This window comes from Lineus longissimus, chromosome 7, assembly GCF_910592395.1.
Source record: "Lineus longissimus chromosome 7, tnLinLong1.2, whole genome shotgun sequence".
Classification (NCBI taxonomy): domain Eukaryota; kingdom Metazoa; phylum Nemertea; class Pilidiophora; order Heteronemertea; family Lineidae; genus Lineus; species Lineus longissimus.
Window position 1 is genome coordinate 7,282,823 of NC_088314.1, and position 20,083 is coordinate 7,302,905.

The 20,083-nt window shown below is 41.2% G+C and overlaps 1 protein-coding gene across 1 annotated transcript; it reads left to right on the plus strand.

Annotated features, from left to right (window-relative positions):
* Positions 1-627: 627 nt before the first annotated feature.
* Positions 628-19,873, plus strand: LOC135490774 (uncharacterized). Its single transcript, XM_064776251.1, has 6 exons — positions 628-1,576; positions 16,919-17,005; positions 17,324-17,474; positions 17,997-18,139; positions 18,275-18,413; positions 18,804-19,873. Exons 2-6 carry the CDS (start codon positions 16,942-16,944, stop codon positions 19,021-19,023), a joined length of 717 nt encoding a protein of 238 aa, XP_064632321.1. The 5' UTR covers positions 628-1,576; positions 16,919-16,941; the 3' UTR covers positions 19,024-19,873.
* The last annotated feature ends 210 nt before the right edge of the window (positions 19,874-20,083 follow it).

Here is a 20,083-nt window from a genome sequence, read left to right on the forward strand (position 1 = left end):
GTTGATTATCGATGAAGGTGATGATAGGCATGGGAGAGGGGTGGTTAAATTTCACGATCAGCTGCTTGCCAAGTTGCTAGGTTTATGCTAGGTACGGTACGGCAATAAAAAGTACATCTGACTCATGGACTCTTGTGCCTGCCCGAGGTGAACCAATAACTACATGTAGCTCGAACAAACTAGAAAATAAATTTGAATGTTTACTGCCTTTCCTTGCGGGGAATCCGAATGGTTCTTTTACCAGGGCCAACATCGACGCTGGACCAGTACTACATATAAACTACCAATGAACAAAATCTGCAGTTACCAGGAGCTTGTAACTAATGGCATTAAAGTTTTATGATACCGGGGCCTGGCTCAAAGTGTACCCTCTCCACCATAAAACTTTGAAAATAAGTGGTTTTTCAGTCGTGTTTTGAAAGTATCGAAGTTTGTTTGTGATCCTGTTTGCGCTTTGGAGAGGAGAGTGACTCCTGACACATTCATTGCGTATGAATACGTAATTCATGTGTAAAGAGAACTGGCTTCTATTTCTATCTCTTTCTATCTATTTCCTCTCCAAGGGCTTTACAAACAACTGCCTTTCATTCACCAATGCTGCTTCTAATTGAGAGACCCCAGGAGGTGCCAGCACATAGTAATTGCTATTGCCGCACCTTTTACTGTAGATACACAAGGTCAGTACGGCCAGGCGGAGCAAGTACCCGGCACGGTATACCATAACAAGTGCGGTGCCTCAGTTGAATTACTTCCATCGCTCACATCAATCGTTCACGGTGCCGCTGCGGATCGACCAACTCCGACATTTAGGCAGCGTTGAAAAGAAACTTCGCAACCGATCTAGGAGATACTTTAAAACGTTGATGTTTCTAAGACATGGTATCGATCTAACATCGTTCGACCGTTCAATAGCGTCTGGTCCGTGATTTTGCGGTCAAGGGAGTGCTGTCACTCGAATAGCGCCAAAACCCTCCGGGATTCAAACCCAACCGCATCGTCGTTGATTGATATTCTTAATCCGTTTTTCCTCATCATATTTTCGTTCCCCTGGTAGGAGTCGATGTTTCACTTTGGTTCTGGTCTCCTTCGACTCGGGAGCAGCAGAATTGATTTGGTTTAGCCTTGCAAAAAGGACGGTGTTCTGGCCAGCCCGGAATACGATTTCGTGCCACTTAAGGAAGGATATTGGGGGTAAAGACAACTCTATACCGTCATGTTATAACGGCATGCTTCCGTTGACTCTTTCACAGCCGGCAATCAAAGAAAAGCATTTATCCTAACCTGGAGTACACTCGTCTCACCAACATAGGAGCAAAAGGTTCACATTCTGCGGAAACCGACAAGTTTGATAACAAATTGGCGAGGGAATTTTTTGGAGTAACCTATTTTATGTAAGACATGTTCGTTGACCGTGCTAGTAACTTGACGTTGTGTCTCCATACGAACGACTTTATGGGTATTAATTCTGGTATTTCGTACAAATCTGATAATTTTGAGAAGAAAGCAGAGATCGAAAGCCTCAGCAGAACACTTTGAGAGGTGGACTCAAGGATTACCTGGTGCAGATCGTTAAAAGGTAATGGTATATATTTTAAATTCTTTCTTTTCACTCGAGGAAACAGTTTTGCCAGTGAAAACGATTTCGATGGGTTTTAACTTACATTATTCAACTGTAAAATTTAGCAGATATGTACTAGCATTTTCATCTATCATCGAAACTTAAAGGGATCTATGGGCATGAACCATGTAGGTCGGATTGTGTTACAAGAAGTCGCCAGTAGGGGTCTCCTCCATCTCGCAGCACAGTACAGAAACACTATTCACACGGTAAGGCGAATATAATTACTAGTATCGTCGAATCGAACGGAACCATGGCCCCTAACAGTGCATACTAGTTAAAAACTTTGGTTATCGAATTTGACCCCAGCTCTTGTCTGTAGTCGGTCATACATTAGGGACGTGTTGGACAAGATGACAGAGGGCAAACTGGCATAACCAAGCACGCAGAGGGATCTTCAAATCCCTCTGATTTGAAAATCTTTGGCATCACATCTCGTCTTCATTCCTTGCTCCGGGTCCTCTATCACACTGGGTTATTTTCATTACGACACTTTTAGACCACTACCGCTGTATCAATATTTGGATTAGGGAAACCATTTCAAGATATCACTAAAAAAGAAAAAAGTCCAATCAGCAAGTTGGCGGACACTGATAACGCGGCCGTGAGGAAATACACGTAATGTTAAAATGGTTGAGATGTCGTCACAAATCAAAATAATTATCTAAAATAAATACCACACTGAAGTGATGGCGTGCTTGGATGGGCGAGTAAATACAAACCCGCCTTGTAACTGACGTATTTTACTGTTGCCATTTGCTCAGATATTATTTGTATCCATCAGCAACTTGCTTTGTATGATACTGCAGACAGATTGAATCATTCCAACAGGGTTCGATATTCTCCTTTTAGCAGTGAAGAATCTGTATTTGGTTGCTAATCGCTGTCGAACTATTGATCTTTGCCGTCTCGAATATTTTAAGTGATGCGCCTTGAGGATAATGGTGCTTGGCTGGCATGCAACCTTTCAATGGAATGGTCCTATTTTCTACAAGAAATTGGCTTGTAACGATTCATAATTAAATAGGCCAATTAAATGAACATTTGTAACTGACATTGTTGCCAATTTCTCACATAGGTCCTCATTATTACTGATACACTGACGGCCGGGTAATTCTAGAATTTCGACCCACGATCCATTGATAAGACAGCCACAACAAAATCATATAAGGTACGTCACTGTAAAAGGGGAACATTCTATCTGTTTAAATCAGAGATTGTCGATGAATTAATTGAAAGGGTAAACAGGGATAAAGTTGTCATCAACAAGGGATGCTGCCTAACACTGAACGTTTACCCTGTTTTATGTTGTGACGAAGAGGTTGAAGCTTTAGCGTTAATCGCGACTGGAGACATTTAAAGTATATATGTCGTTTGACAACAAGAAATAAGGCAAGAACTGCCTCGATTATCATGAGATAATGCATCAGCCGTGCTACAGATCCGCCGGGCAGATGCGGGGCACACTGAGCGTTCCATCCGGATATCACCGTCTATCTCACGGTGGCAATGATAATAGTTTCGATTCTCCAAGAAAACGAATAATAGCCATGTGTATGAAAACTATTCCCATTATCGGTGAAGAAGAGAATAAACCGGACATTGATTGGCCAGGCCATGCATTCTCTCTTCAACCATCTTAGCGCCGGCAGCAATTAGGAAAAACAATATGGCTTCCATATATATTCGCGGCAGAGGTAGGATGTATATATCGATTACCCAAAGATGAATGTTAGGTCACGTTTTAATGGCTTGATGAGGAAGTGTCCAGCTCATGGCTGCTCACTCGTGGATTCGTGGATAGTATTTGCCGGTTGTTTGTTTTCGGATTCTTTGGTATGCATCCTTTTCCATCCTCTTAGGTATTTGAGAGCCAGGCAAGCAAAGTGGCTGACGCAGATGGATTTCTCTTTTCACAGTCTACTCTCAGACTGTTTATAAGCTCACTAGTTGTATACAATGTAAGTCGTATATGTGCTTAGCTAAAAGCTAATGTCGCATGATACAGTCGCGCGAAATAGATCCCTGAAGCACTTATTTGAAGTACGTATTCAAATGTTGACATTGAAATACTGGTATGCCGAGCGTCTGTCGGAAGACGAGTTGAAGTGGTAAAAGTCTGGTGTCGATATTACATAGAGATGTTATGGTCCGATCAATTTTGAACAACTACACGAAGAAATGAATTTTGTTTGGAGAAATCAAAGTTCATATGGGAACACTTTACCCTTCGCCTTTCGGAGGACTTAACAAAAATTGATTTCGAAAATGTATTTTACTCAGATATGGTGTTTATGAGGCTTATTATGCCATAATGAGCAGTGGATCAAACTGACATGATTTTATTTTGTGTGTGATGGGTGACAAGTATCATTTAACCGATGAATAATCAAAATCATTCAAAATTACATATATCTTACTGACATCCAATTACCCGGATCGAGTGTTTATCTTACCACAATGCCATCCACCAACTGGAAGATATTGGCGATTCTGAGGAAAATCTTAGCAGTCCAGAAAAATCGTTCACAGATTTTGTCATTTTTTAGAAAGACCGATATCAATAGCCAGCATCAAGTTGATGCAGTTACAAAAGGCTTGTACAGGAATATTACATTCCTATGATGACGGGTGCATTGCATGTCATTGGAGAAAATGAGAGCATCTTTGATCAGATAGCTAAGCACTATCTATCATGGTCATGTCGTTCAGGAATGTGACATGACTGGTGTAAGTGCACTCAGTGGATTTGTTAAGATGATGCACAGCGCAATGCACAGTGTAGTGCATGCTGAAAATCTTAGTGTACGCGTCTTTGTCAGTGCCTTCATTAAGTATTTTGGCTTTCTGCATTCAGCAATTTTTTTGCTTTATCACAATGTCTACCCCCTCTCCTCCTCGAAGCAACTGCGAAATCAACCAAATAGTTCAATGATTTCGACCCCGATCAACCTCATTATCCGTGTATACATTTATTCCGTCTAAGGCTTACAGCAAAGTAGCCTTGATTCAACAATCGATAGCTCTTTGTGATCATTTTCAAGTCTTCTCATTGTCGTTTTAATTAGAAGGAACCGAATCTGTTGCTCCTTGAGCTACAGGTTGCAGATTGCGACGGAAAGGTTGCTCGAAACGTGATGTACAATTCACATTGGTGAAGTGTGTATTTTATAGGATGAGGGTGGTTTTCTTAGTGTTATTTGATTAATGGCAAATTAGTGCCGCAAAAAAGAAATATAAAGCCACTCGAAACCTAGTCATGCTCATACATGCGTCTTTCACTCACATTTTACCGGGGAAAATCGTATGAGAATATACATGTAAACTTACTCCGTTTCTATTATTGCAACTTGTATACAATCTCTGGGTTCTGCTATGCATACCAATTTCATATTGCTGTCACAGTGGTGACGGATGATCAAAGTGCCTTTTTTTACTACACGTACATGTCTGGGCATGCCTAGAAAAAAATTACACAACCAATCTTGTCGTTTTTCTAGATAATAAGGTACATTTTTGATGCAGGTTCCCATATTATGTTCCTCGCATCTTGTTATCATTTCCCTTGCTCCATTACCCAGCATTGATATAGTAACTCATCGTGCTGGAACATTCTCATTAGAGCTATCACGCGATGAAGAGGAAATTTAATTTGATAAATTCACCCTAACGTTACGCTATACATTTTTAGTTTTAATGATAAGCAGTAACTTTTCAATCCAACAAAGTTTGAATTCATCGAAAACAAATTAGTATGAAAAATGTACAGAGAAATTGTCGGTAGCGATGGAGTCCCGTCAGTTTTTCCCGCAACAAACGAAGCCTTAAAATTTGATGTCATGGACAATATTGATGTTCTTCAACAGCTGTTTCTCAGAACTTCATAATCTGTATAGAAGCGTATATTTCAATTTATTGTACTTGCCTCTCGAATGCCTTTCAATTTGATAAATGAAACCTAACATAACATACACGTATCGCTCTTTTGCGCCATTACTGACGCTGAAACAGTCTTAGTTACCTTGGGCGTACAATTCATTATTTGATGAAATCAAATACGGCTGAACAAGGACTCGCGAGAAGATGAGATACCTCGTAGAGAATTATGTCAAGAACAGCAAGAAAATCTTCTTCAAGGCAATCAAATTTCCGGCAGACATAATAAATGAGAATCATCTCATCCCCCTGATTTTCACTGGCAGAGTTGGTGGTGAATGAAGATTTTAATGTGTTGTCGCAAAAAAAACGTAACCATCATGATTTTAGAATGCATTTTTGATGGAGAAGATAAACTTACGGAGGGATTTCCGAATAAAGTGAGTGAAGGGTTGTTAAAATTAATTCAGTCAGTCACACAGACGTTCGAATGAACGTAAAAATATAATCGAATCTGTTGAAAAACAGAGATCATAAAGAAATCAGATAAGATACCTTCACTCATGTCCTACTGGATAGGGTATTGGCCTTCGACACCTTGTGGCCCAGGTTCGATTCTCACTTGGGCAACTTTTTGACAAAAGCGTGTATGCGTGAGTTTTTAAGTTTTGGATACACAAAAGCCATCATCGCCAATAAAAGCGTCATAATGATGATGATGAGGAGGAAAATATTAATATCGATGAGTTTCTCCCACCTCTGAAGCTGCGACATTCTGACTTATCAGGGCATTTCATTCAATACTTTTAAATACTTAACTTTTATACTCCCTTATGCATCGTACACGGTTGTCATGCTGTAAGACCATGTTTGCGAGAGGATGACGCTGCTTCAACCTGATTCGACACCTTCCCCTGACAGCTTTGGTCAGGCATCTCCTCGCCGGCTCGAAGTTTATCCCACATGGATTTACAATATCGCAGTGGCTTATACTGAGCTCTCAACCGAATATGTTACGCTATAAGCAAAACTAGGAGATTTGATAGGGTGATATGTCTATAAGTTCAGATAATAATCTCGAAGTAACTGACTGTGAAAAGAGTAATTCTTGGCCATTTTAATGTTTATTTAGTTTTCTTCTTTTTTTAGCAAGAACAACCAAATTTTTACTACTATCAGTTACTAATTTCACAATTTCCCGAAAAATTTTAAGCATGCAGATGTGGAAAGTGAAGGAACCTGTCTACGCTTTGATGCTTTTAGTCAGCTTTTTCTTTTAAGAAAAGCTGACTAAAAAAGTATGGCCTAAAGGCAACATTGATGTTAGAGGCAATATTGATGTTAAAACATCAATGTTGCCTTTAGGCCATACTTTTTTATCCCAGACGTTTTGCGGTATGTTCAAGAGGCTTAAGAGGGGGCTTAAAACTGCTGAGGAGATAGATAAAAAGGTAGCGGAGCAAACGCTAAGTTGTGCTAGAGACGGCTAGGTACTGCCTGACCGTGATCGCGAAGGCCGTGATTACAGCAGTAGCTGTTCGAAAATAACATTAAAAGCAAAAACGAGTAGAAACTAATAAAAAGTATTATTACATGGAAACACTTCTTGAATTAGGGAGGAGGAAGATACGAAGAGGGTTGGTCTAGGTGATTGGATTTTATAATCTAAATTACCCAGCAACCGTCCGCAAACAGACGTTACATGTATTTCAAATAACCTAATAAGTCAACGTTTTGTAGTTTCCAGATGTAGCCCTGCCAAGTTAGCAGACGAATGTTGCCAGTGGTGCCGTCTGGAAGGGGAAGTTATTATTCTAAGTCTTCAGCTCTCCAGCTAGAGGAGGGCTGTATGTTAGGTGGACTCTCAAGAGGCCGATTTTCCCTTTTCGTGTCCGACGTTTAATCTACACAAACAATCTAAATTACGAGTCATCTCTTCTGGGACAATGGTTCATCCCCTTCTTTAGGCACTGGGCATCACTTGCATGGCATTAGTTTCAATTTACTTGCTGTACTTTATGGAAAATCTACTTTCTAACCCCGTGTGGTCTGTTAGCTCCTTTGTTTGGCTCCTCAGTGCAATACACGTATATTGTAGTGTATGCAGTAATGTTGTGGTAATATAGGTCTGATGTGTCTCAATCAAGTTGTCTTCATGCCAAAGTAGCTAAAGCTACTAAAAGTAGCTAAAGTCTAGATAGCCCAATGGATTCTCGAGGTCCCAATTCCCAGACCCGACTAACACGACACGAGAGGATCTAGGTTTCCCTGCAGTATGCAGTCATTCCTGTTTTACACAGTTATGACTACAAAATCGTCCTATCGAATGCTGGCTCCTCACGTGACCAACGAACATATTTATTGGACTCAGTGTACTTAAATCTGCTCCGATTTGCCGTTTTAACAGGCAGAGGTCAATGTTAAGAACTCTCGGCAACACGGGACTCTTCCCCGTAATCCCCCAATCACTGAATGTTATTGACTCGCGCAATATCGACCAATGTAACTCGGCTGGTACGGATATTCATCATTGAACACGGACTCAGGATAATCGCAGAATCGTATATCTTGCTTTAGCGCGATTTCAAATCTCTAAAGTCTTCGGGGACGGGATGAGGCAAACTTTTCTATCTCAATGTTGCTAATTCTTGGGTTTTTACCAGTTCGATCTATTTTGAGGGTTCCTTCTGGGTTCATTGATAAATTTACCACACAGCAGAAACAAACATTTCGGGATCAAATTTATTGATCAACATGCTAGAGTTCAGAGTTAAAGAAGTCAAGGTCGTCAATGTTTGGACATCACCGCAATAGCCGGGGAATCTCCCTGAATCCACCAATCACTGTTAGGCTGCTTACTCTCAGATATCATTGACTCGAGCATATCGACCAATGTTCAATAGCCAAGCACGGACATTCATCATCGAACGCTGACTCAGGATAATCTCTAAATCGCATATCTTGTTCCAGCGCGGTTTCAGATTTCTGTAGTCTTTTGGGATGGGATGAGGCAGGCCTTTCTTTATCCTGTTCATCATTGATATAGAGCTGCGGATTTGTCGAAGGGATCCCGTCTGGGAGCCCGATCGGAGAGTTGGTCAATAAACCAATTTCACCTTCTTATGGATGTAATTTTGGTTAGCTCAGTCTGACCCGGCTTAGAGTGTTTTGACGGGGTCCATTGACGTGCGAGAGAGCCACGGAGGGTCACGGAGATATCTCGTAATCTGTTCATGATCCTAGCGTTTGCCGATTGCAAGCTTGATCCACTCGAATTTGATACTGCTTTTTTAAAGAATGGACATGATAGCAGCGTAAAATAAGCGAGACTATTTTTACACTCGTATAGACATATCTTTGTCGCCATGTTTTCAGACTTCGGTCAGAGCGGAGCAATCGCCGTATATCCGCCCACAGCTCGTCTTTGGATCATTTCTATGATACACTCACACAAAGACTGAGTTTATTTTAAGAACGATGATACAAAATACCGCCTTTCGTCTTTTGCTGCGTGATGTTCATCAAAAAAGCGATATCTGTACCACAATAGTGCAATGAGATGGTCATGAAAAAAAATCCATATACTTACTCTAATGAATGTACAAATGTCACGAGCCTCGTGCACTCAACATTCATTTTAGCTAATAATTTGATAATGGAGGGTATGTTTTATCAGCAAACCTACCCGTACATGACATGTAATGCCAATGGGCGTCATGTCAAAATGGACGGTGAGTAATAAAAAATGCGTTCTCACGAAATATTCCGGGAAAGTGCAGTAAAGTGGTTTTGATTATGGAGGATGGGCCTACGCAACTACATGTGCATCGAATTTCTGAGCTATATGAACGATGAACACTGTTGTAAAAGAACTGTGCCGCCGCGAAGTAAAAGCTGAACGGATAAATGTGTTGAGCTTCTTTAACATTTCACCACACTTTATATACCTGCAAGATCCTGGCAGTAAATGTTTACACTTGCAATATATGCCGTGTTTCACCTGTTTTTCAGGCAAGTACGGCTTTCACCACCGCATCCAGCAGGCAGACAGGTACCTAGCATATGATGACTGATCCATCGGTGTTTCTTGTTATCCCATTAATTTTCTTTACGAGCTTGTTTGCGTAGTGGTGTCTTCTTCATGGTTGTTTGTATGTTTGGTAGTTGTAGCTGTTCATAAAGCAGGTGCTCTAAAGGACCCTTTCGGCCGTTCAATTGAGCCTTCGAAATTGTATCGGTTTCATTCAGCGCAGCTTTTAATCAGCACAGTGAATGCACGGGTACATGTACTCATTTGTCAGTGTTGGTTATCGTTATCACATGGTTCTTCGTATACTTGGTAGCTGTTTGATACCTAAAGCAACTGCTCTACGACTCTTTGGGTTCTCCAAAATGCCCACTTACTTACTCCTGTCCAGTGCTGTTTCACAACAATGCAGCTTCTGCGTATAGCGTAATCGAAGATCAAGAGCTCAACAACTCTTTGCACTGAAGACTGTTTCTTCCGTTGTTCCACACCTTCTTCCAGTACCAATGTAACATGTACTAGTATATGACAAAAGTAGGTTTTTCATGTGAAACGATTGCGATATAGTTACTGCCGACCCCAGACAGCTATTTGAAACAGGCCATCCGATCTCGGCTGTTAGCGATTGGACATGTTGCTCGAAAGTCAATTAGGCTTATATTTCAATCTAAAGTTTTTGGGAGTGTTATTTTCTTTTAAAAAGGACACAATCAAGCCGATATTATTCGAATCGGAAATATCTCAACGTCAAGCACGCACTCGAGTAATCGCCAAATGGATGAGAAATTCATTGTATTTCTTATTTGATTATAGCCATCAAGAAGGTATGATGAGATTACTCGGAAGAATCCTTGGAAATTCTCAACCGTGAATTGTTGCTAATGGCCAAGATCATGAGATGGATATTGTACCCGAAGAGTCTTCCAAATAAAAACGTCGACTCGTAAGACACTTATCAAGATAATGTCGGACGCTGAATTGACATTGCGTCTGACCAATTTATTGATCAAATCGAATTGCTAAAGCTAATTCGATATTGTTAAATCTGACAGTTTGGATTGACTGTTTATTTGCTGTATACATGCATGTATAGAGCTGTTCGTTCTGACTTTGCCTAATCCATTTAGTAATCTTCGCGTTTCCTAATTTATGCTCGGAAATGGTCGGGCTGCTGGCGGACGGGTATCTGCCAAAGTACTCGAATGGTTGAAACGCACCACGTGACGTAAAGCATCTTACAAAATAATATTTGCATACTTCATCAAACATACAAGTCTGAGCTAGTCTCCCTCATCGCCGGGTTGACCAGGGAGACTCGTCCCTCCTCCGCCATGGTTAACGCCTGTGGAGGGACTAGGAAATTCCGTGAATGGTTTGTACCGCGGTACAAGACCTTGACACGCGCTTCTTCCTTAGAACATGAGTCCAATTACTAAAGAAGCTTTGATCAGATAGAAGACGATATATTAGATGGGAATACTGTCAGCTCTTGAATGATGCCCGAAACCATGAGGAATATTCATGACGAGGAGGGAAGACACCGTCGTGGAATATCGTTAATCATGGAATTGAAATTTTCTTAAATCCATCCTTCTGTTCACCAGAGCTGTCCAACAAATATAAATATGATGCAAAAAAACAGGCAATTTGAAAGATTTGGATTTCCATCATAAAAGTGTCAGTGAAATAAGAAATACTGTCGTGTGATGTACAGCAAAAAGAACATTACATGTACAATGAAAAGTGTATTTGTTTGCAAGTACGAAATGCTTGCCATGTTAGATTTTCCCAAAGTGTAGAATATTCTTAAAGATTTTGGTGAAATTTGTAGTATCAAACTAATAACTACAAGTGTCGGTGAGTGAATGGTTTCGTTTAAAAGAAAGATGTCCGTCATTATATATGTCACGTTCGTTCCAGAATGTGACGATGGTTAGTTGTCAGTATCAGTCGACCACCACCAAATACGCCAATTTACCATTCAGGAATGTCTGGTATGTCCATACATCGTGATTTAAGCATTGGAATATACGTGTAGGACGAGAAGTTGATTCCAATGATTATACATAAAAACCTTAAACGTGATATACTAGTATTTGAGGCATTTTCCGCCGACGATCTGTTTTGGCATATTTTATACCAACCCAAGATGGTTGTCTCACCAAAAGCTCTTTGGTCATGTTGGTCAAACGAGGCTAAATCATAATCCATTATAACATTTTCGAATGAATTGCAACCACCCCGATCGACATGTTGAAATACGGCTCACCCAAAAATTCTAGCCTGATTAAGTTTCAGCGGGCTAAAAGCGGCAGAGGTGTTATTACACTTTTCATCCATTAGCGAGATAATGCGACAAGTTCTTTCCAAGTTCGTTGATGTATTTCTGGGTGTATCTTTGGACTATTTAGCGAAATCCTTTCAAGGCGCAGTTCCGTTTGAAGATGAAATGTTTTGCTTCAAACACGCTCTGTGTTGCCTTATGCAAGAGGGATTGTTTCATTTGCTGAACCTAAACATCAAGATATACACCGTCATTACTTGTGATTCTGAAAGATGGATCTGAAATAAAGGAATGGAAATGGCACAGAGAATGTTTTTACAAATCCATATGGCTAGATTGAATCTAAGTGCTTGGCTTTCAAGGCGATAATTTTCGTTTGAACGCTTTTTTCGGTCATTCCTGTACGCATGATGCAAAGAAATAAGAAATGGATAGGTGTTGGTTGTGGGGTCTGAAGGTGGTATTATCAAGGAAGATTGACTATGCAAAGTGCTCCCAGTCTCAGGTTGGAGTTCTGTTTGGAGAAGAAGTCGATCGATCACCATTTCAATTCGTTGTAACGTTTTTCCGTAACCCCTGAGGAGATCGTGCAGGTCTGGAAATGAAACACTTACACCTTCCTATTGTTAGGGTCGCCTCCTAATGGCATCCATCATAATCTTTCGATAGCGTACTCCCCGTGGGGTGTGGCAGAGATAATCGAGGGGCTAGCGGGAGGAATCAATCTTGTGACACCCTCGGGGAAGAGGAGGCTGACAATATGCGATACGATTGTTGGCGGGGATTTAGTTGAGACTTACTTTACAGACATTATCCGAGATGCTCGGTGAGAAAAGACCTGTTGATTTGGCGAAATTAATTGGTCACTACAAGCAGAAGGCAACACGATCACGATATATCATCACGAGCATGTTGCGCCGTGATTGGCTCACCAGTAATTTGCCTCGTGTAAAGGTCCAATCTACCTGGCTTTATGATAGCCGGGATAGTTGTCACCACTGCGAGTTATGTTGTGGTGTAATTTACGTGAATGTACCACTTTACCTGGTCAGCCGGGTAATGAGGAGAGTTTTCACCAGCGTGAGAAACAATTATGACTGTAAATATTTGTAAACAGGAGAGAAAATCATACAACTGCTTGACCGAAAATCTTTACAAAAGAATAAACTAGCCAGTTAACGAAAGCCCATTCCACATATCGTTCTGCGATGGTCTCTCTTTTCTCATGGAAGCTTTAAATTACCTTATACAGAAGTTGAAATCAATAAAATGTGATGTACAATTCTGATGGCATTAGTCTCGTACATGTGATTTCCCAAAGGTATCATCCAATGGGAGTACATATTAGTTTAAGTTCCTATTATCAAGGCAGTCGAAATATGACACTGTCAAAGAGGAAGTAAAAATCACTCAGCCCTGTTCCCGTGTGGTTGGTTTCCGAATCTCCGGTAGGGACCGCCACCGGTATTGGCCGCCATCTTGGTAGCATGATGCAGCCCCAATTAGCCTCTATAACAACCATGATTTTTCGGAATGATATTTCGATCCCCTTTCCCTTCCATGGTGGGCACCATTTTTCTAAGGAGTGAAAGCTTACAGAGTTCAAGCAGAAATTCTCTTCCGAAGAAATCTTTTTCTTTGAAATGTGTCTTTTGGCCCCACTTGATGCGCAATGATTGCTTCCATGTAACAGCTGCTGATCCAAGCTATCACTATTGCGGAATCGGCGGATTTTTCCAATTATCTTGCCTCAGTGGCTGCGATAATGATGACGGAACGACATGATGGAGAAATACACGAACGTAATTGGTCATCACACCACACAAGACTAGCGAAATCCTCATGAATATGAAAATGGTTTTGCAGGATTGCAGGTGAATTGAAAACTATCTATTGTTGAACGAATGTGATACTTTTTGTTCTTGCTGTTCATTTTTCTCAATAAAATGAAATACTTTCTGTATATGGTAGTAAACATAAAAACTGGGCTATGTTTCGGTAGATAGTAGAGATAAGGACTGGAAAGGTGGAAATAATGGGGTATACTGTAAATCTGTGTCGGCCGAAAAATGGTTTTCCAGAAACATTTGCTTCTAATAAGAGCGTATGCAATTCTTCAATACTAGCCCTCTTCCGCAAATCTTGATGTTAATTATAACCGTTTTATATAACATGCAGCACAAAATCCGGTGGGCCTACCGGTAACTAGCAAACAGCAAATTAAAGATGTATCGGGTTCATCTCAAAACTCTTCATCCGTTAACTCCTTGGGTGAAATGGATTCCCCACATCAAGGCCACGTCATTACCTCCAAGCGCGTCCCTTGATTGCAGTTTGATCATTTAAAGCAGTGAATGATAAAATCGTATTATTCTCTGAAAGCTTCTATGCCTTTGGGTGATGTTTTGTAGATAAGGGTGTGGACATGCCGGGGCGAATAAGTGGGTCTTCGCTGGGAGTAAAAATGAGTTGAGAGCTGAGCGTCAACTAGGACATGAAACCAGCCTGGTACCACATGCCTCCCTGGGAGATCTCGTGATATTTGAGTGGTCCATTGCTCCGGTAATCCAGAGTCTTTCAAATAAAATTACTTAAAGACTATGATAATACTTACTTCGCTGAGCTTCTTCCTAAACTTTAGCCATAATACTTAAAGGGTATTTTGTGTAGTTTCGCTTAAACTTTACCAATTCATTAATCCCAATTAACCCCCCCCCCCCCCGCAAGATCATAGACCAGGATCAAACCCTGATTGAATCCAATAGAATCTTTTTCAACAGAATAGTTCAAATTAACAAAGTACATGTAGTCGTCTTTTAACAGGGAAACCTTAATGACATTTAAAGTAGTATCTTTGTCTTAGTTTCAGCGATTCATCCAAAGCTTTCTGTCCAAAGTACCGGATGGTAATTACCTTTGACAAAAGCCTTATTTTGTTAACGTTAAGTACATTGTATTTACGAGCCATGATCAAAGAGGGCCCCAAAGAAATCGACCAAGGGATCTCATCGTACTGTGATGATGACGATGAGCTTTGCTTTGCCATTTTGCGCAGCAGTCTGTCCAAATCAGCAGCCGGGAAACTGTGCTCTATCAGACTATAGGTTTCGAATACTAGCTTCCCGCAACCTGTGTAGTTTCACCTTGAAATGTTTATGGCTCGCGAATTTCACGTAAAAGCTTGTGATTACATTCCGTTGGAATTTTCAATGGTCTTGTTGGTGTTGTTATGAGAAGTAACGGTTAAGCTGGATGCCATTTTCGCAGGAAAAACCAACATTTTATCTTGCCCAACCTGTGCCTTAAATAACATTACATCTCGCCGTGGTAAGATTTTTCGGAGATTTTGCAATCGTCCGTGATTATTTCTGGCAGATTGTTCCCCCGAGGTATCAGCCTGGAAATGAGTTTTTACGCAATTGTTATTACTTGCAGTAGTTTAATTGGAAGTAATGAAAAAGGATACCCAATCGTCCAGCGGAATATTTGAACAAGAGAGAGGAAAAGATTGAATAAAGCCAGCCATTCACCAAATAAACAAACTGGTCAACGAGTGGAGCTTTATCTGCATGGTTGATATTCTCGTTTAGTTTTTTTCGATGTTTCTTTTTTACGTTATTGATTTAGCTACTGACTAATCTTTTCGGCCAATGTGGCCATCTTCAAGCATCGCCATTGGTCATGGTTGCTTTGTAATACTAGCACCGTTTACTAGCGTTATTTTGCTATAGAGCAAATGCTGGGTACCTCTCACTGGAAGATTGCTTTAGCCGTTGGTATAGTTCACGCGAGGTATCTCCGACACCATCATGTCACCTCAGCAAGCCAAGCAGTTAAGCGCTGCTCAAACGTTATATCCGCACTGTTCGACAAAAAGATCGCTCTCCTGCGGTAAAACCGGTAATCGTTTGGTTTGATAGTGATCGCTGCAGGTCACTGCGATCTGACGCCGATTCTTGTCGCGCAGGCATCTGCGATGACCACTGCAAACGAGCACTTTCTATCGCATGATCATCATCACAGGTCGCAGCGATTGAAATCATTCGTTTGCGTGGCGCTTAGTCGCGAGGGGGTCAATAGTCATTGCGCGGTGATCATGGCGTTGTAAGCTGAATGCGATTACCTATAACGGCATGATCGCCGCGCAACATGGTCATGAGATGTCTTGTAAAGGGGATCAACTTCTGAAGGTTGGTACCTGGGAGTCAATTAGAGGAGCTTAAGTGACCCTTCAAAGGTATTCCTAAGCTCCTTTGGGGCCGGTGATCATTTCTTGTCTTGGAGTCCCGCTTCGGCAGTCATGTGGTGCTGGACGGGCGACGCCTTCACTCCCCGATGACGGGGAATAGATCTCGCGCGAGCAAATTAAACATCAAAGATTTTATAGACAAGAAGACATCTTTGGTTCTTCTTCCGGAGCACAGACTCTTAGCCATGCCGATCTATCGGCGTTGTGCGTCGATATCCATTCTTCCATGAAGACAGGGACTTTAGGATTGTCACGCACCGCTGGTAAATCGGCATGAGTCTTAACCAGAATGGTGATTGCACTACAGTGGATGCCTCCCAAAGCTCCCTATATCGTGGTTATTACTTGAAAACTAAATAATTCATCACTCAATTAGCCAATTCCTTCGCCTGCCAGTGTTGATCATCATTCCTTACATGCCTTGCTCGGGACCAGCTGGAAGATCTCTCCTCTGCCCCAAGAGAAATCAACCTTCAAAGATTTTTTACCACTGACAACCGAATGTAGAATAAATGATCAGGTGGGCGCTCCGGAAATTGCCTGTAATGATGCTTATGCGCGATAGTATCTGCCCCTCGTTCCACGGGTGCATCCCATTCTGTTTTAACATATTCTCCTCGTCGCAGATCGAATCAGCCATCTCTGGGTTTAACATAACGTTAACTTGGAAATACTTAGGGCGTGGTTTATTTGTTCTCTAAGTAATTCGGAGACCAGCTAATCGGGCACAACACCCTAGCTTAATAATCACCCTTTGAGCAAATATGACCAGGAAAACACCAATCGAAAAACACTTCGAAAACGCCGACATTAGAAATTAATATACACATACCATTCTGATGTTTTGAACTTCTATCTTTGCAGGCTCCCCGAGGGTGACATCTGCGATGGACATCAGCACACTTTGCCAACTCAGGGCCGTATTATTGGCTATATTCATGCCCCTTATTGGTAAGCGTTGCATCGTATATTGACAGCAAAATTTTGGCATTTAAACATATTGATACAAAATGATCATATACGAGGAAAGTATTGTCCGGGATGAAGTGTTGAAGATATCTTAGTAATATCAAAATTATATTAAGAAACACGATTTGACTTGTATGTGGTTTACGATATTGATCTTAAGTTATTATTTCCGACAAAGATCATGGAAATTTTAGGTAGTTGCTAATCAAAACGTAAATTTCAAAATTGATCAAGATATATTGTTGTGAAGATTGCCATAGAACTGCCGGGGCAGACTGAGAAACTGTGTTCTTTTGACAGTGTTTGACCCTGTGTCGTCAGAGAGTAACTGCGGCGACACCATCGTAATGGACTTGATGCAATGTGTCGAGGAACCAGCAGGGGCTACTAACGAGGAGCAGATACCTATTGTTGGTAAAGGCAACCCGGACCTTGTTGAGGCAGCCTGCAGGTGATGAGTTTTCCTTCTTGTTAGGCTAACACCAACCCTTGGCACAATGCATGTTTACGATGTATGTGCCCTCGAACCGGCCATTCGCAACTTTACTCAATGAGCAGTATTTAATTTTCCTCTGATCAGGTTTAAGTCAATCAAAAGAAACCTATCATGCTTGCTCGGCGCAAAAAGCCATCAGATAGTCCCAAATTCCAGCTTGAGAAAAGAGCAATACCATATTTTCAAAGCTTTGCAAAGAGCGTTCCGAAAAAGTGTTACTTGAACGCGGGTCCATCCGGATACGCCAATATGCGCAGCATGGTCATAGGGCCTTTGGATAGAATCCTCACGTGCTTCGAAAAATGATGCATACCAAGCATGCTAAAGGTTTCGGCAAAATGAATCTCTGGCGAAAAAAATAATAGACGAAAGAAACTTGGAACCAGTTAACAGGCTGTTCTCTTCAATCTACTAATCAGTTCGAGCATAATGATAATCCTTTTCTCAACGAACATGATAAATGCTCTATGCTTTCAGAAATGGAACCTTTTTAGCCATGGTTTCCTGTGTAAAATCAACGCTTGGAAAGTGCTCAGAGAAAAACATCCAATTACTGAACAAATTCCTGGATCCCGAGGAAATGAACAGTTCCTTGTCACACTTCTGCAATAATACAGCAGGTATGTAAACAGTCAAAGAGCTACCAAACGTGTAATTCCCGATTCGGTGAAAATCTCTGGTAAAGATCTAATAAGTCACACGACCTCTTTCCCTCGTAAACGATAAAAATCCTGACCAAACATTGTATACTTTAGTTTACAGAAACTCTGCGCCATGTCTCAGACGCCAAGAGAAACCAGTAAGAGAGTGTGTGAACCAGCAAGTCATTATCACCCTGAACGCCCTGAGAGTGGCTGGGGACAGTATGGACAGAAGGATACATGGCGTATGCAGGTGGGTAGGTCAGCCATACGATGGTGGCAATAGCATCGTTGATGGTGTGGAGCCGAGACGACTGCCATCTTACATGTTGTGTCCTCATCAACTAACAAAGCTTCAAGCCTCCTCCAGACATGTTCGTCGCCACAACATGGTATTATATGGTCAGCTGTAATTGGAAAGGTGACGATGTTCACGGAAACCTTTATATGCATCGAGTCTTACTCCAAACGGGAACTAATGTTAGTACTACCAGCAGCACCCCAAACTGCCATCACGGGGGCACTAACTCCACAGTACGTGTCACATGGCGGTGTTTGACGACGCCCTTACTTTGAGTCGTCAGTGTTTAGGCAGTGGTTTGAGCACAACCTCGTCGCTAAATTTGTACGCTCTTCTTTTCAGCGGCTACGAATCGGGGGTTCTGTGCGTCGACAAAGCAGTACGGACGGCGTGCGGTGATAAAATCGCTGACGTCATCAAAACCGTTAATGGCGGCCAGTGCCTTGTAAAGGCAAGAAATGCACTCAGTTCAAGTGGAACTCTCTCAAAAAATGTTGCTGACTTATATTCGTATTTTGTGGCATTTATAGCTTTAAAATTCCTAAACAGTAATTATACTTGATGAAGTCGATTAGCCTTAGGATAAGTTGGTAAAATTGTTTTTATTTTAAGTATTGCCAATAGTGGATCGTCCTTGGTGACGCACAACGCCTTCCAGAGGTTTTTTCAAAACAAAACATCATAAGATCGCAGCATATGATTGGAATAAGTTTTTAACAGTCGTGAAAATAATCAAAAGAAACCTGGACTTTTCCAATGATATTTTAGATAAAAACGTCTTTGAACGTTATTCTAAATTACTCTGGGACACGTTTTGTACCGCATCTCCCAAGACGACATACCTTTTGGTGAAGTATATTGTCTGCTGTTACTGAATGTTGTCGATGAAGTGAAACAGCCTGGGGCAAAGACGGAGGTTGGTCATCTCACAGGGCGTGCTGTTTTCGCGTCACAATTCAGCCGAGGCAGTGATGCTTGTCCGAGTGTAGCGCGATCACAGCTGGTGACACAGGGTTATATTGATGTTGCTGATGATGATGATGGTGATGAAAGACTATTTGTAATGCACTAGGTAGAGTACAAATGAACAAGGCTATGCTGTTGCTATATGAAGATGATTCTGATGATAATGGAAGACTATTTGAGATGCACTAGTAGGTAGAGCACAAATCACTTCTTGATATCACAAAAACGAAAAATCAATGGGTTTCTGAGGTCGATGAAAGTGGATTTTAGATTTCAGCGAACTATTCCGAAATCACCTGAACAATCCCAATCCCGCCGAAATTTAAACAAGTTCGAAACAGAAAACCGTCAGGGTGCCGACTGTACAAGTTTGTAAACGTTTTGATTTTGCTTATAAGATTGTAAAATTATCAGTAAGTTTGTAAAAAAAATAATTAAAAAATAAATTAAAACAATTTATGTTATGCTATGGTCAGTTGTTGATTCGTGAAAGTTGTCTTCAAATGAAAGCAAACTGACAAAGTCATGTTGGCGCAAACATTTAAAGGACAGCTTGGGCATGGTATTTTGGTGGCCGGGAGGACAAAATCCCTGCTCCCCAACATCCGCCGCAACATGTACATTTGTAGTATATGTATATTCCCCACATTCCCAAA

What these genes read in the sequence shown, in the direction of transcription:
- LOC135490774 (XM_064776251.1), top strand. Translation starts at nt 16,942, where the DNA reads ATGGACATCAGCACACTTTGCCAACTCAGGGCCGTATTATTGGCTATA. An exon ending in TATATTCATGCCCCTTATTG is followed by an intron (nt 17,006 to 17,323) that starts GTAAGCGTTGCA and finishes TTCTTTTGACAG; the next exon opens with TGTTTGACCCTGTGTCGTCA. An exon ending in CTTCTGCAATAATACAGCAG is followed by an intron (nt 18,140 to 18,274) that starts GTATGTAAACAG and finishes TGTATACTTTAG; the next exon opens with TTTACAGAAACTCTGCGCCA.